The sequence below is a fragment of the Triticum dicoccoides genome, chromosome 3A, assembly GCF_002162155.2.
Source record: "Triticum dicoccoides isolate Atlit2015 ecotype Zavitan chromosome 3A, WEW_v2.0, whole genome shotgun sequence".
Lineage (NCBI taxonomy): Eukaryota > Viridiplantae > Streptophyta > Magnoliopsida > Poales > Poaceae > Triticum > Triticum dicoccoides.
The window spans coordinates 40,879,527-40,895,904 of record NC_041384.1 but is presented as its reverse complement, the minus strand read 5'-3'; the positions used below and the strand labels follow the sequence as shown (position 1 = coordinate 40,895,904).

The 16,378-nt window shown below is 40.6% G+C and overlaps 1 protein-coding gene across 1 annotated transcript; it reads right to left on the bottom strand.

Annotated features, from left to right (window-relative positions):
- Positions 1-25: 25 nt before the first annotated feature.
- Positions 26-11,590, bottom strand: LOC119266922 (threonine--tRNA ligase, mitochondrial 1-like). Its single transcript, XM_037548197.1, has 20 exons — positions 11,310-11,590; positions 10,629-10,866; positions 10,409-10,468; positions 10,226-10,315; positions 9,988-10,062; positions 9,738-9,866; positions 9,566-9,655; positions 8,517-8,605; positions 8,305-8,401; positions 8,061-8,147; positions 7,872-7,956; positions 6,655-6,749; positions 6,513-6,545; positions 6,074-6,160; positions 4,831-4,923; positions 4,110-4,202; positions 3,811-4,032; positions 2,094-2,165; positions 1,494-1,565; positions 26-291 (listed from the first exon to the last, which is right to left on the bottom strand). The coding sequence occupies exons 1-20, from the start codon at positions 11,531-11,533 to the stop codon at positions 196-198; spliced, it is 2,127 nt and encodes a 708-aa protein (XP_037404094.1). The 5' UTR covers positions 11,534-11,590; the 3' UTR covers positions 26-195.
- Between the last annotated feature and the right edge of the window lie 4,788 nt (positions 11,591-16,378).

The window sequence follows — 16,378 nt, the reverse complement described above, 5'->3', positions numbered from 1 at the left end:
TATTCTAAATCCCTGAACAATTCGATGAAAATCCTTCGAATCAAATAGGCCCTCAAAATTGATAAATGGCAGTTAACGTACATATGACAACATGAACAATAGTATCACGATTTTCATTCACCTCACACTTCACCAAATTACAATGTGGGTTGTGCAGTAGATGTCTTAACAAAAGAAGATGAAGCGACTTAAAAATCACTGGAAAGACGCAACTTCATCATTAAAACGTGCGATGACGTCAGCAATGTTCTCTGTGGATAGGTCTGCCCTGTCTCTTACCCTCAGAGAGACCTGCAACGGTACAGATCATTAACATAATTCAGCATTTCATATGGAACCATAATCAGTGCGCTAAATCAGTACTGCCTCCGTTTCAGTTTACAAGTCCTACACGTATACCTAGGTTGCCAATTTTATCACCTTCATATAAACTATATAACACAAAAATTATATGATTTGAAAATAGAACATCTGAAGTTTATATTGGTATATTTTTTGTAATATATGACTTGTATTAGGTTGGTCAAATTGACGACCTAGAAGCACGCGTACGCCTTATAAACTGAGAGAGAGGTAGTACGAGGGCAGGCAAAATCAGGCAAGCAGATGAACTACAACAAATGATTGCTGATGTAAACCGTATGGTCAGTTTTAGTCTTGCAACAGTAAAACCACAGTCAAACGTGGCCTGGTACATGATTTACCATTCACAGAATACACATGTGTACTTTAATATATATAAAAAGGGCAGCCCGGTGCATGTAGCTCCCGCTTGCCCAGGGTCCGGGGAAGGGTCCGACCACTTTGCGTCTATAGTACGCAGCCTTTCCCTACATTTCTGTAAGAGGCTGTTTCCAAGACTTGAACCCGTGACCTCATGGTCACAAGGCAGCAGCTCTAATATCTATACCAATATAAAAAGACCCAAATGGGCAGATCCAAACCATCTCAACCGTCAAATCATGTTATCTACCGGTTCAAATCGCTCCAATGTTGAGCACCAAACACGTTTAACGCTCTAATTACCCACTACTGCCATTGGTTATAAACACGTTTTGACTCAACGCTATCCTTTGAAATCTGCCGTGTAATTAATATCCTACCATTCTCGCGAAAAGTAATCGATATCTTACGAAATACCAAAGTGCAACAGATATATCTTACCTAATATAACATGCAACTAATATCCTACCTAATATAAACGTGCATTGCACGTACATTATTACTAGTATAAACAAGCACCTAATGCATTGGTCCATGCACACTGAATGGAATTCCTAAAATTACCAATAACGGCAGCAGGGGAGATTATAGATACAAATTAACCCTTGCTAATACTAGTAATAGATATTCCATGCTATAGTGAGATAGATTCATAAAATAAAATAGCCGATTATATCAGCCTAACCTTTCAAGGTTTCCCAACAAATAAAACAGATATGCTAGGTTTAATCTGCAATGGCCTTTTTTTACGAGGGTGGGAGAAGTCAAACCTTTCCAGACTCTGCCTCTTTTGCGCCGACGACTAGAATATAGTTGAATTGGGCTAACTGAGCCTCCCGCACCTGCAATGATGATTTGAAGGATGCAATTTTTGTGATATTTCAGTTGTGTACTTAATAATAATAATAATAATAACAACAACAACAACAAAATTTGATTCGGAGGGAGTAATAATTTTAAAAAGATGCAGAGGTGTTATTTTTGCACATAAATGTGTTCAATATATTCTCAACATCTGTGAATTCATATGTTTCGCTGGGAGGAAAATTGTGAGGTACATGTACAACCCACCAATCTTTACTTTACTATATATAATACAGTAGTATTTTAATGGGACTTGGTGGTAACTTAATATGATTGATAAAGTATACTATATCCGCAGCAAAGCACAGGTATTTTGCTAGTTGAACTATATTAGATGCGTGATAAAGGAGAAAACAATACAGTACATTCAGTCTAACAATCAAATTAGTGTATACCACAACACTGCAAATAATCCATATTTTCCATTCAGAAAGTTCAGACAAACAAAATAAGCACATACTACAACAGAAGGTAAGAAAGTGCACTAAAAGTCAAGATCTGATTACCTTCTTTTGAATTGTTCTATCAGTCATGTCAATGTCAACATGAAAACCAGCTGCACGTATCTGAGCATGAACCTGAGAATGAGAAGCAAATCGATTAGTCACTTTGTGTCCTATTGTAATGTAAACACGTCCAAATTTACATACATTGTGAAATCACGTTTTCCCGGAGAACATTGACTAGACTGTAAAATATTTATGTTATGATTAATATAGTTCCAATACTAGTACATCCAATGTCTTTGGAATATACTAATCGACAATAGAGCCTAATTTAAACAAAGACTACATAAGCTTCTAATAGTATGCTTATGTTTTACATCAATCAAGACATAGATTAACATTAAATTAAACAATAAGAACACAGTAGAGACAATCCAATTGAGTAAAGGCACAGTACAAACAAAGCTCAAATAAATAACTTTTCCAAAGGCCCATAAGAAGCTCACAGATTTGGATATAATAACCTCCTGTAATGTGCCATGAAAAGTAGTTTTGATTCGGCTTGTATGTGTTAAGCATATAGCTAGTGTTCCTTCTGAGACAGGATCAAACTCAGATTTTAAATATGAGACACTGATATAACCTAGTGAGCTGGGTCTACAACTAAACATTGAATCTCTTGTCCAACTGGTAGATTCTTTAGCCTACATTGTAGTGATATCAGAACACTTTTAACCAAATCTAGAATCATGACCTAAAGATAATAAAAAAACTGGAATTTTTAAAAGTTAAGGCTTCAACAGACAACTCAAAAGCTGAGGGAACGAAACAGAGCTTCCGGCCAAAAGCATTATGCACCAACAAGAAGTAACTATGGCAGTTTATCCTCAACATGGACTAATGCATTTTGGACTGTTATAGACAAGCAACACCAACAACTGTATGGGCTTCAAGTCCTATATGCAGCAGCCATGCGGCAAGCCTGGGTAGGTTTGTACATGCATATTAGGAATGGTGTAGGAAAAAGTAGAAAGAGTTTAAGTGTCCATGTTGGATATGAATCGTCCTTAAATTACATAGAATCCAATTAAGGGAGGAAGATAGAGTTGTAACTCGGTCAGGAGTTTTTGTTGTGACCCAACTTATGGATCAAGTTAAGCTGTTGAACATAAAGGACTAGCATGTACTTGTTTTAGACAACAGGTCAATAAACAAAAGTTCCAATGAACCACAGAGCCTCTCTACCACGCCTGGGGCGAGCCGAGGGGGCGGACAGTAGAGGGCAAGTGCCCTATCGCTGGTCATTATAAACACGAAATGTACCCATTCTGGACTAGGTCTATAACCAACAACAGCAGGTTTTAAGGTGGTCTTCAATGGGGCGGAGTGAAACAACACCACTGGTGATGCACGTCTGCAAGAGTTCCGATAGAAAATTGTCCTAGAACACGTAATGGTAAGCATGCAAAATCACATGGTTCAATTCGTCCATACTGCAGAGAGCCAATAGAGATGAGCATGGCAGACAAGTTTGACAATGAAGGTTGTGTATAGCACACAACACAACATGTACCACTCAAAGTTCATGAACATAGCAACTGAATTCAAAAGTAAAAGAAAAAACTGCCTAACAGATCAGCACAAAGGACCTACAAAGACACCATTAAATTGCTAAGGTCCGCCAAGTGAAAAACAGTCAGGTAGGAGATATCAATTATTAGTCAGCATAGAGAAGAGCTCTGAAGTTAATCGATTCTCAGATACAAGGACAATTTACCTCTTTTGCATATGTTAGTGAATTGGCAGATACACAGCAAACAATGGCTTGTCGGGGGCTTAACCACAACGGCCATTTACCGTTATAGTGCTCCAAAAGAATGGCAAACATCCTTTCAACTGATCCTAGTATTGCCCTGTGTATCATTACAGGCCTCTCAAGCTTGGCTTCGTCCTCTGCAGAATAAGTCAACTTGAAGCGAAGTGGCAGCTGAAAATCGAGCTGCAACACACAACAAGGGTTAAATAGAAGACAATTATATTCTCTATAGTTGATGTCAACATAACATAAAAGCGAACCTGTAGAGTTGCACACTGAAATTTCCTCTTGAGGGCATCAAACACACCAATATCTATTTTCGGGCCATAGAAAGCACCATCTGCTTCATTTATCTGCACATGGATATCTAAGTAAGAATTGACAGAATCATGGCTTAACAAACAGCCAGGCATGCAAGTTTCTTTCAATGCAACTACAACACTGGTAAATACGCTACTGCTGATACAAACCGGATCAGTCACAAGACAAATTAAAGATAAAATTCAATATTAGCATTCGTAACTTGAGGTTGCAAGAAAATACCCCAGTAAGTGAACCTTTTGTATCCTGCTTATATTTTGCTGTTCTTTCTGTAAATGACCTTGAGTTGTTTTTCACATTCTTTCTACAGGTATCAGATATCACTCTGAAATATAATGCAAAAACAGATATCTGGTATCCACCCTGTTTGGTTCCTGGACACACTTCCCTGTCTTAGGTTTGTTCTTGGTTTGCACCACAACTGTGGCTTGCCACACTTAATTGTTCACACAGTCCATGTGGCATATAACCTTTTCCAGAATATTGCCCACTTCTGTGGATTTTGTTATTCACTCCTTGGTGGCAAGTCACACTTTGCCTAAGCTTAGATGCAACTAAGCCATAAATCAAGCATTCCTTGGAAGTACTAGATGCTATAAATGCACATCTAGCAGCAATGGGTGATGGGAAAATTATGGGTAAAACAGCTTGCAAAGGTACCTTCCATGGCTTCCCAAACTCATTCAATGCTTCTGTCAGTTGTTGCTCTGCTTTGTTCCAGGTCTCAATGTCACCTAAATACTTCTCTGGTCTCTGAAAAAGTAAACATTCATACTATATATTAGATGGAGTATTATGTAGTGCATATGCTAACAGGGAGAGCCCAGAGATAGGTTTATGCAGTTATTTCTATGAGATTTGACAGTATGAAACTTTAGTATTTGGATTAGCAATATGGAAACTGAAACTAAAGTACATATAATTTGTTATATTTAATTATTATAGAATTGTAGAATGTTTATTGAATATGAGTAGCATGCATGGTCCTTGTTAAGGTGGGTCATTTTAATGCATGGTGACACAGTGAGTTGGCATAGTTGCATGTCGAAAGAAATAAAGTTAGTGGGGCATGCATGGTGACATGGTGAGTTGGCATAGTTGCATGTTAAGAGAATTGAGTTAGTGGGGATCAACTACTTATGAACTAAAACAGCGTCAGTTATTTCCAAAGGGAGGGAGTAGGATACGCTAGTGGAACAAGATGAATAGTTGGGAGTAGCCATTTTGCTCTCTATCAACTTTAACAATATTCACATGTTCATATGTATTCTTCAACATGCTGAGAATTGATTACATATTACTGTACACACCAAAGATAGGAAAATGTGCACAGTCCCACAGAGAAAGGATGACATGGCATCAACTGACTATAGTGTTAGAAGCCTAGAATGCCAAAAGAGAGATCGATAGGCATTTCATTAACCAGGCCAGCGGTTCATCAACTTATAACTGACCCACAAATATATTCCACAAACATAATAACAGGAGAAATGTGACTATGAATACCGTGATGCATCATTACTAAGATTTTCAGTACGTTCATAAGGGAAAATATTAAAATAATGATAAAGTGCCATATTAATACTGTCAATATATATGCATGATGTTATGATTCAACTTCATCGTGGTTACCAAATATGTGCTAAAGAGAAGGAAGCAATCAAACAAGGATGTCTACTAAAATGTACTCCCTCCGTCCCAAAATAAGTGACGTGCTTTTAGTTCAATTTGAATTAAAACCGCATCACTTATTTTGGGACGGAGGGAGTATTTTATAATTTTAGTTCATTCAGTACAGTAAAGTTGCAACCTTTCAGCATCACCATTTCATGAGAATTGTCAATTATGTATTAGAAGTTGCTGCAGATGTTATCAGTACATAAAAGGATGAGATTACAATTACCGTTGATAACTCCAGCTCGTATTCAAACCCAAATATTTTATAAACATAATCAATGAACTCCAAGCAAGACCGAACTTCATCCTTGATCTGCACCAACGAAATAACTTAAATAGGTGTGCAATAACACAAACTCACAAACCAGCTCAAGTGCTAAACTAATCCAAACTACAATAAAACTACTTTCTGTGGGATGTGAAAATATTGAAACCTGCTGGAAATATCACACAGCATGAATTTGTGTAAAAAAATCTCAAATTCGCAGGAGAGATGCTTATCATCATTGTATTAAGAAGAAAAAGAAGGGGTAAGAACCCTTACAACACACACACACACACACACAGGCTGAATTTGTGTAATCATGCAGCAAAAATGTTTACAATGAAGCATAATATAATTCCAGTAGCATCAAAAAGGGATAATCTATGTATCACAAACTTACTTGGCTCTCCGTGCAAAAAATATGGGCATCGTCCTGAAAGGAACATAAAACAAAACGATGATCTAAGTATGGAGCTAATCAGAAACAGTAACTTTTTTTTATCTTGGAAACTAAAGACTCATGGAATCACATTAGACTTTACCTGTTGGAATCTTCTGACACGTGTCAAACCTGTAAGTGCACCACTAAGTTCATTTCTGTGCAGAACTCCAAAATCAGCCATGCGGAGAGGCAACTCTGCAGCATTTCATTAAACAAATTTGCTAGAATTAGCACAACTGATCAAATCCACCTTACAGCAGCAGACAGAATTCCCACTAAGTGTATTAGAGAAGCCCAATTAATTCCCTCTAACACTTCAAATTGTGAATGCGGAGGTTTGCTTGATTTGGGTACTTGACATTTATTGGACATTGGACGCAAAACTAATCAATCTTTGTAATCTTGGGCCCAGATTCTTCTACCCAAATAAGGCTTAGATGCACACCTAAAATTCTGGATTGTTGCGCACTGTGTCAATACGATGCCCGCCTAACTCTATCAGTTCAAACTTTTGGGTGAACTGGTTGGTGCATGCAACTCAATATGGTATCAGAGCCAAGAGACCTTGAATTCAAGGCCCGGCCAACAAAGTTTTCTCAAAATTCTTGTAACCTACATCGATCCCTCATCTCATGCCTACAACAGCATATTATGCAGGGAAAAATCCAGCATTTTTTTTACAAATATTTGTTTGGATTGGTTGCGTAGCCATGCCAATGCCTCTTTGCCAACTCTAGTTCTTTTTTTGCTAACACTGGCCAACTCATGGGCAACCAAAACCTTGGCCAAATACCAATATTTTGTACGGCAAGCTTGTCAAACTGAACATACCCATAGTGCCAACTTTTCTCAATCAATTTGAGGTTTTGGGTGAATTAGTTGCTGCAGGCAATTGAATATCATGAGATTTCGCATTAAAGAACAGTTCACCAAAATGACAATGAGATAAAGCACTGACTGCTAGATAATAAGTGCGCAACTCACAGTACCAATAAAATAGATAATCTTACAGGTACAATATTTCAGAAAGGAATAATCTTTATGACCACCACCATTGCAATTTTGCAAGGTACTGAAACTAAGAAACCAGTACTAGTCACTATACAGGTTGCGCCACCTTGAAGCAGCTCAGTGTGTAATCATTGCACTCGGCCTAGCACGCGCTTTTTCTAATAACCAGTGAGGGTACCTAGTATGTATGGCCTACTAGACCTAGTTTTAATACCTTGCATTTTTATTTTTAACCATGCAGGATAACTGCATTTTTAACTTGACCAAGATATCATTAAGGAATCTAAACAGAAAGAGAGGATTTACCTCTATACGATCGAACCTCGTGTCCAAACATTAGGCAATGGCCAGGACAATTCATTGGCTTAAGGCCAAATTCTTGTTTCTCGATCTGCACAAGAAAAAACAAGCACCCATGAAGGTCAGACAACGACACCCATATAATCTAGATCATCACGCTTATGATTTTCCTTTAGTATCTGCAAATGTGCTTACCTCAAAAACAAACATGTTGTCCTTGTAGTTTGCAGCATGTCCAGAGGTTTCCCAAAGTTGCATGTTGTAAATATTTGGACTCAGAACCTAAATAAACACACATAAGGAATAGAAAAACAAAAGGTATAGTTCAACTATCGATGATCTAGGATAATTACTACCCCCTCCGTCCCAAAATATAAGAGCGTTTTTGTCAAAAACGCTCTTATAATTTGGGACGGAGGGAGTACGAATTAAAACCAACCTCTTGGTAGCCTCTCTCTCTATACTCCTTGCGCAAAAAATCCATCAATTTGTTATATATTATAGCGCCATTTGGAAGGAAGAAGCAGCTACCTGGGCTGCATAGTTGCAAAGTTTTGTCAAAGAGCTATCTAACAGCAAGCCGGTGAGTAAAGATCTAGAAAATAAAGATATGAAAAGGAACAAGATCAGATAGGAAAAATGTGTAGGTACCTAAGTGGATGGAAAAAGAAGAGTTTCTGGGACTGCCCCAATAACCTATGATCGCGTTTCTTAGCTTCCTCTATCATATGTTGATATTCCTGCAGATTATAAAAGCAAAACTTGTATGAAAAACAGAATAGGTTGTTTATGATTTGAAAATCAAAAGAATTAGAAGTATGACTAAAATTAAAATTCAGGACTGCAACCTTCATTATCTAACCAGTTTTTTTTTCTACAACACACAAGCGAGCTACTGATCATCTCATTAAGATGAAAGAAAAGTACAGAGAGGGGGGCAAAACACCCACACCTCCAACAGACACCAAACACACACGCCACACTCACACACTCTGAACAAACTAGCTAAGGATCACCACACATAGAGATGCAGACGACTGGCTCGCCCAGGGGAAGGACTAAGTGTTTGACAGCGGACCATGGCCGCAGGCCGGGCAGAGGTATGCAGAGCTAGGGTTTGAGAGAAGGAAGATTTGGGAATGTGAATTTGTTGTCAGCAGCTGGGCTAATAAAAGGTGGTAATGAGAGCAGCCAGTGCGCCGAGGAGGGTGGCACTGGGCATTCATGGCAGGATACTTTTTTTTTCCTTCTCCACACGAGGCCCATCTGTTAGTGACTCAGCACAGAGGGGCAAAACAGTCCTAAACACAGCGCAGTCACGGTCAAACGCCTCTGACTAGACGGAAACCGCACGGAAGGGTATTTCTGTAACAGCACCAAAACTGTGCACACTCGAAAACTAAGGGTAAAACCATCGAGAGGGAACCAATTAAGAGCAAGAGTGTAAAAACCCCTTTTATTAATACAAGAAACTTGTTTGAAGTAACCAATAAAAAGGCATATGCCTTCACAGGGATATAGGAAAGTTGTGCACAGCTGATGTAGCAGTGTTGTGCAAATCAAGCCACCGCAATGCATGTTAAAAGGGAAGAAAGATGCTAACTAAAAACTAAACGAACATATTCTGTGAAAATTGCATGACATATCCTTGTGCGTACACAATTTCCCAGTTTCCAAATCATCAAAGATACTAAAATTACCTTGAGACGTTTAGAATCAGGGAAAGAGATTCCATATACTCTCTGCAGGCTTTCACGGTCTGCTTTTCCTCTCCAGTATGATGCTGAAGCCTATATTCACACATCAAACTTAAGTATCTAATATCATCAAGAGAACTTGGGAGTTCAATGGATAACCAAATAAGAAAAACACCTTGAGGCAAGCGAAAGCTTTAACAAAGGAAGTATTTGGGATGTGCGGGCCACGGCAAAGGTCGACCAAAGGACCACATCTGTATACTGTAATGGTCTTGTCCTCGGGCAATTCGTTAATTATTTCAACCTGAACGTATGGTTAAACATATTCAAGAAAACGAACATGACATCTCGAGGTGACATAGGAAGCCCTTTGATATTTAGATATAAAAGATCGAAGGAAGGGAGATATGTATGATGAAGGTTGCCTTAAATTCATTTTCCGCAAAAACTTCAAGAGCTTCTGCTCTGGAGACTTCAATGCGTTCAAATGGTTGCTTCTCCTGCATCAAGTTGAGTTGGAAAGCGCTTGTTAAAGAAGGAGTTTAGTTATGTCACAGAGATAAGACACTAGTTTGAAAAAGGTACATTGTTCGGCAGTGGGCACAAATTAAGGGTAGGCAAAAACTTGAGTAAAAAAGAATTAAGTAAAATATGATAGCATACCGCAACAGCCTTTTTAGCTTGCTTGTCAATGAGACCAAAGTGTGTATCATTCAGTGTCAAGTCCTTGTAGTGGGCGTCGTAGTAAAAACCCTTAACAGGCAAAGTGTCAAGTCATTAGAACACTGAAAAAATAGGACTAGCGTATTCTCATGCCCCAACCCCAAAACTTGAGTGATCCCATACCTCTCCTCTTGTAGTACAAGGTCCAATGCACAACTTGCAGCCATACACCCTCTCGATGGACTGCAAACAAACATCATCTTCGATTAGAAAAAAGATGAATTGAGAATGAATTATAACAGAGACCTGAGAAAGAAAAATAGAAGGCTATGCAGCTACCACACAATTTGGCCGCGAAGGAAAATCACGCTCAGAGATAGATATCCAGGACGGTCTGACTCACCTCTCCAAGAATATGAGCACTCGAGTGCCAGAACGTGTCACGCCCTTCGTTGCTGTCGAACTTGAACAGCTTCAAGTCACAGTCGCCTTCCAATGGCCTCGTCATGTCCCAGAGCACACCATTCACCTGCGCTATCAGGCAGCTAGCGGCCAGCCCAGTTGATATCCCCGAGGCGATATCCATCGGGGTCGATATCCACTTCTTGCCTTCCTTTATCGCACCATCAGGCAAAGTTACTCTGCATGGTATTGCAAGCAGGAACCAACATTATTATTATGCAAGCGAAACAGGTAACAATTTACATGGTCCAAAGCAGGACCATGGCGTGTGCACTTGAGTTCAGAACTCCCAACAAAGGTATGCTAGCTGCGGGAAACAAGCAAGTAAACTACTGCTTGTGAAGACGATCTGGAATCTGTAGCAGAGAACGCATGCGCCTAATAACAAATCGAATTCTGCCATCATGCGGCTACACGATTAGTTTCCGGCTCAACCACTCCCTAGTGAACATATGCGCTAATTATACATATACAAATAAAAAACGAGGCCATGTTTTTATAGAAGGAAGAAACACGCGGCGGGGGAGCGGAGACTCGAGCCCGGGTCCTCGGCTCCCCGCTAGTCGCATGTGTGCAGGAAAGGAAACAAACACGCGAGCAGATGGCGGGAAGGGATGCAAACCTGATGGGGTCGCCGCCGATGTTGAGGCGCTCGAGGGCCTGCCGGGCCTGGATCTCCTCGAAGATGCGGATCCGCTTCTGCGTCACCGCCTCCAGGTAGGCGGCGTCCGGCGCGACGGCCGGGTCGCCCATCGGCTCGGCGGAGAGGTGGAGGAGGAGGCGGGGCGGGAGCCGGGGCTGGCGCTGCCGGAGGAGGGAGAGGCCTCGTCGGAGGCAGATAAGCATATAGTGGCGGCGGCTGGAAGGAAGGGTTTGTTTAAGCCCCGGGGTTTTTTGACCTCTTGCGATGTAGGGTTTGGCGACGCCAAGTCATCGGGAGATGCCGGCCAGCGAGCTCCTCCTCCTCCCCGAAGCGCTAGGCGGGCTGGCCCATTTCGGAGGAGGCGAGCTAGGCAGTGCTAACGGGCCGGGTTCATGCATATATCCATATGTTTTGTTCAATTTATAGTTTTTTTTCTTTTTGAACTTTAGCAACCTTTGTTAAACTAGGATCATCGAGAAGCATTAACGTGTGCAGATGGGGCGGTCGATGGTGCTGTCCACGTTAGCGAGCTACGTGTCTTTTACTGTGACGAAGGGAAAAGGTTAAAAACGCGTCCAGCCATTGATCCCCTCATTTTCCCCATCTCCCATTTTCTCTTCCCTGAGTGGCGGCTAGGGTTAGCGCGATCGCCGCCTCATCCCCGCACGCAACCTCTCCTTTCGGCTCTCCTCCGCAGCTCCGCCTCCTCCTCTTGCGGCATCCAACCCATCGTCTTCTCCTACTTCCCTCTCTTATTCTTCTGTGCCTCGACGAGGTGGGCAAGCCGGTGCACACACAAAGGGTGGTTGCGGGCTTGCGGTTGCGGCTCCGATGTGGGCGCCGTGGAGGTGGAGTCGGAGCTGCAGCAGAAGGAGGTGGATGGCCGCGACAACAGCTTTAGCTTCGATGAGTTCCATCACCTCCATTGCTATCTCAGGTTCGTTTCGTTGCTTGCTTGCCGTTGGGTTCAATCAAAGCTCTGTTTTTGGTTGCCTGGTTCGACGGTTCCACTCTGCCTGCGTCGATCTGGCATCTGTTTGGATTTTGGATCTGAAACATTTAGGAGGTTGTTCTGGATTGTTACGCTCTGTAGTGACAGGATTCGTGTTTCATATATTGCAAGAGATGAAATCGAGAGGCTGATGTGAATACGTTTGTGTGTAGATTTTGTTTCATGTATTGTAAGAGATGAAATCGAGAGGCTGATGTGAATTCGTTTGTGTGTAGATTTTGTCAGTTATAGGATGGGATGTTTATGAAGTTTCTCTTACTGTCCTGCAGGTTAGCCGATTGATGTATTTGATTGCTGGCCCTTTTGTGTTGGCTGATGGTGGCGAGATGAAATAAGAATTAAACCTGATGCTGGGACAATAAGTATTTATACTATAGATCCACTAAACATTGTATTGAAATAGCAGGCTACATATCTATCTAATATGCATCTGTGGTACAAGCTGAAGCTTGTTTCCTGACAGAGAACAATAAAGATAAGTTGGTGACACAAAGTACTGAATAAAAAACACTTCTAATGATCTATATAATGTGAAATCTTTTTGTATGTGTAGATTTATCGAATAATATCATAATCTCTATTCCTAATGGAGCAGTTGGTAGTCTCGCTTCCAGGGTTTTTTTCGTCCCACCACTTTCGCCCGGTTTTTTTCGTAGGTTAACCGTCGTAGATTTTTTTCGTCGCCTCCCCCACTTCATCGGTTTATTTTCACTTCACCCTCTCACACAACGAAAAAAACTGAACGAATCAGAACTTTCCATACTGACGCAAATTATTTAGTAATGTCTTTATGTAAAAGAATCAATCACAATCAATCTCTAAAGATCAAATCTAAATTAATTAATCTTCATAACGTTTGTTTCCTTCCGAATCACGTCCATAACTTTCCTTCCTTGTTTGGGCAGAAACTGTTTGGTAGCAGAGATTAGGAAGCTTCCTATGAGTGTAGTAATAGGAAGTATTCTTTTTCTTGATGATTCGTTTTCATGCATGATGATAGTAAATTAGGCCAACATTCACCACTATTTATCAACGTCATCAATCGTATCCATTCATACCAGTTTTAAGGGAATCTGCTTACTATGTCTTTTTTAAGGGGATCCGCTCGCTAAGTCGTCGTCGCACGTTATTTTCACAAGCAATTCCCCTAAAAAAAGGCGTGGGTATTGGTAGTTGAACGCCCGCTAGGTTTTCCGCCTGTCCCATCCTCGCGCTGTGCCGCCGCCACCCGCCGAATTTCCAGCCGCCCGAGCCCGTTAACTTCGCCAGCCATCGGGTCGACTGCCCCCGCCCCAAACCCCCATCCCTGAGCACTAGCTATCGCCGCGTTGCCACCCCAAGCTCCACGCCACCGGGAACGAATCAAGCGCCGTCCCGACACCGCCGTCGCCGGCCCAGCACCTCCAGCCTTGCATGGACAACTTCAATGTGCAGTCTCCCTTGCTGCCTCACCTTCTGCCAGCGCATGCAGCGGCGGGGCTGGACGCGTGCGTGCTTGCTAGCTTGCTCTCCGTGCGTACGTACTTGCTCTGCGTGCGTCGCACCGGCCAATGCGCATGATGTGTGTGTGCCTGCTTTTCTGTATGTGTATGCCAGCGTGATGCGTGTGTGCGTTGTTGTGTGTGTATGATATAGATGGCCCGAGTGTGTGCATGCTGTGCTCTGCTCTCTGCTGATCTATGTGTTGGTGCTCCTGCTATATGTTCATGCCATACAAATGAAATTTCTGTTAATCTTCTGACATGTTGAGTTGGTTCTCTCTGTCTTCTGAGGGGGATGAATGCAAAGCAGTCTATTAAGCCAGGCACTATTGCTGAGCTAAATTGACAAAAAAATATTGGTAGCCATAGTTGTAGTTTAAGTAGTAGCAAGTTGTCTGATATGTATAAAGAGACCGTTGCAACTGAGCCCGTTGCTAAATTGACAAAAAAGGTCGCCAGTGTCACTTGATATGTATGAGAATATTAAATGTATTATTAACATGATTAATATTAAACTCTTAAAGTTAATGTGGCCCCGTTGCAACACACGGGCGTTCTTCTAGTTCTGATATGTAGTTTCCTTCTGTTGGGTATCTCACGTAGCATGATATGAAGCTTCTGAATAATTGGTTGCAGAGTTCTCGTATGTGTCTTGGAGTTCCAAACTTCACATTCATTGAGCTTAATTTTTATATATCGCTTATGTCTTTCCAGTCATGCAGTCGCAGATTCTCCATTTCATGATTTTAATAGTTGACGGGGTGAGAAATTTCATGGCAAGAGCCATGTTTTATCTCAGATGTGTAAAGGGAAATATATTTGTTGACCCAAAAATCACACTACACTGTTGCAATTTCTCTGTCGAAAAGGTATGCAGAAGCCAATAGTACACAAAATATTTCTGTCGCCTAGAGATTTACTGGTTGTCTAAAAAAGCACCCAAAACTGATTGAAAAAGAAATAGATCCTGCTAAGTTGCATCCATTTGATATTTAGGGATGTTGCAAGATTGTACATATTCAGTTCCAATAAGAATAACATTTATCCCAACCTATGTCTTTGCAGTGCCTTGACGAAAGCAAAATTGGCCTCCCATGCTATGATGACGCGAAGAATGGGACAATTTGCTCGATCAATTTCAAATTAGAAACAAGAAATTTGAGAAATTCGTTGGATAAGTACTGATATGGTGCTTTTCTAAGAAAGTAGGCATACTATATATTTTTTCCTTACATACCACTATACTTTAGTAGTATTGGTATTTACTTTCTCATTTGCATAATGATATAGTCATTTATGGGCCTTTACAAATGAAGTGGTAATATTAGATATGGGTAATTGGATCATGGATAATTAATTAATTATTGGCTCGTATTAACTCTGGAGCATCTTTAAATTTCTCAGTTATGTTTTCTAAAAGTTTTCCCTTTGTTATAAATGAGAAGCTAGAAAACAATATTTCTCTGTAACTTCTTAGTGTATTCTGTTTCTTTCATGGGAGTTCAATTAGACACAGTCGTTGTTGCTTTTGTATGCTGGAACTTAGCCAAAGGAGGTTGCTTGGTTGATATATTATCTTAAAAAGTTCTACTGAGAATTTGGAATGAAGTGCTTGATTGGAAATCCCTAAGCAAAACTTTGGTACTGCTTCATTGGATACCGGTTACATTATGATGTATTGCAAATTTTCGTACTACTTATTTGATGAATTAATGCTTCTACATATTTGTAGGTTGTGTTAGTTGACTTTGTTGAAAGAAATGAATAATTTGAAAATAGCTGGCATGTTCTCTTAATCAAGATTATTTCTTGGTGCAGATTATATGATTATTAATGCAGGTCCATGCTCTACTCTGATGGCTGAGGTTGGATACACTTGCTACATGTTTATTTAATTTTATTCTATTGGAGGATTCAAACTCTAGACTGATGAAGTGGTGCATTTTGAAATTTCTTCGTAGGTATTGTGAATGGTCTACTGAAGGTATCAATAATAATACTGTTGGAAATATGCCCTAGAGGCAATAATAAAAGTATTATTATTATTATATTTCCTTGTTCATGATAATTGTCTTTTTTTCATGCTATAACTGTATTATCCGGAAATCGTAATACACGTGTGAATACATAGACCACAATCTGTCCCTAGTAAGCCTCTAGTTGACTAGCTCGTTGATCAATAGATGGTTACGGTTTCCTGACCATGGACATTGGATGTCATTGATAACGGGATCACTTCATTAGAAGAATGATGTGATGGACAAGACCCAATCCTAAGCCTAGCACAAAGATCGTAGTTCGTATGCTAAAGCTTTTCTAATGTCAAGTATCTTTTCCTTAGACCATGAGATTGTGCAACTCCCGGATACCGTAGGAATGCTTTGGGTGTACCAAACGTCACGACGTAACTGGGTGGCTATAAAGATGCATTACAGGTATCTCCGAAAGTGTCTGTTGGGTTGGCACGAATCGAGACTGGGATTTGTCACTCCGTGTAAACGGAGAGGTATCTCTGGGCCCACTCGATAGGACATCATCATAATGTGCACAATGTG

What these genes read in the sequence shown, in the direction of transcription:
- LOC119266922 (XM_037548197.1), bottom strand. Translation starts at nt 11,533, where the DNA reads ATGCTTATCTGCCTCCGACGAGGCCTCTCCCTCCTCCGGCAGCGCCAG. An exon ending in CGAGGTTCGATCGTATAGAG is followed by an intron (nt 6,750 to 7,871) that starts GTAAATCCTCTC and finishes GAAATGCTGCAG; the next exon opens with AGTTGCCTCTCCGCATGGCT. An exon ending in AAGAGGCAGAGTCTGGAAAG is followed by an intron (nt 292 to 1,493) that starts GTTTGACTTCTC and finishes GTACCGTTGCAG; the next exon opens with GTCTCTCTGAGGGTAAGAGA.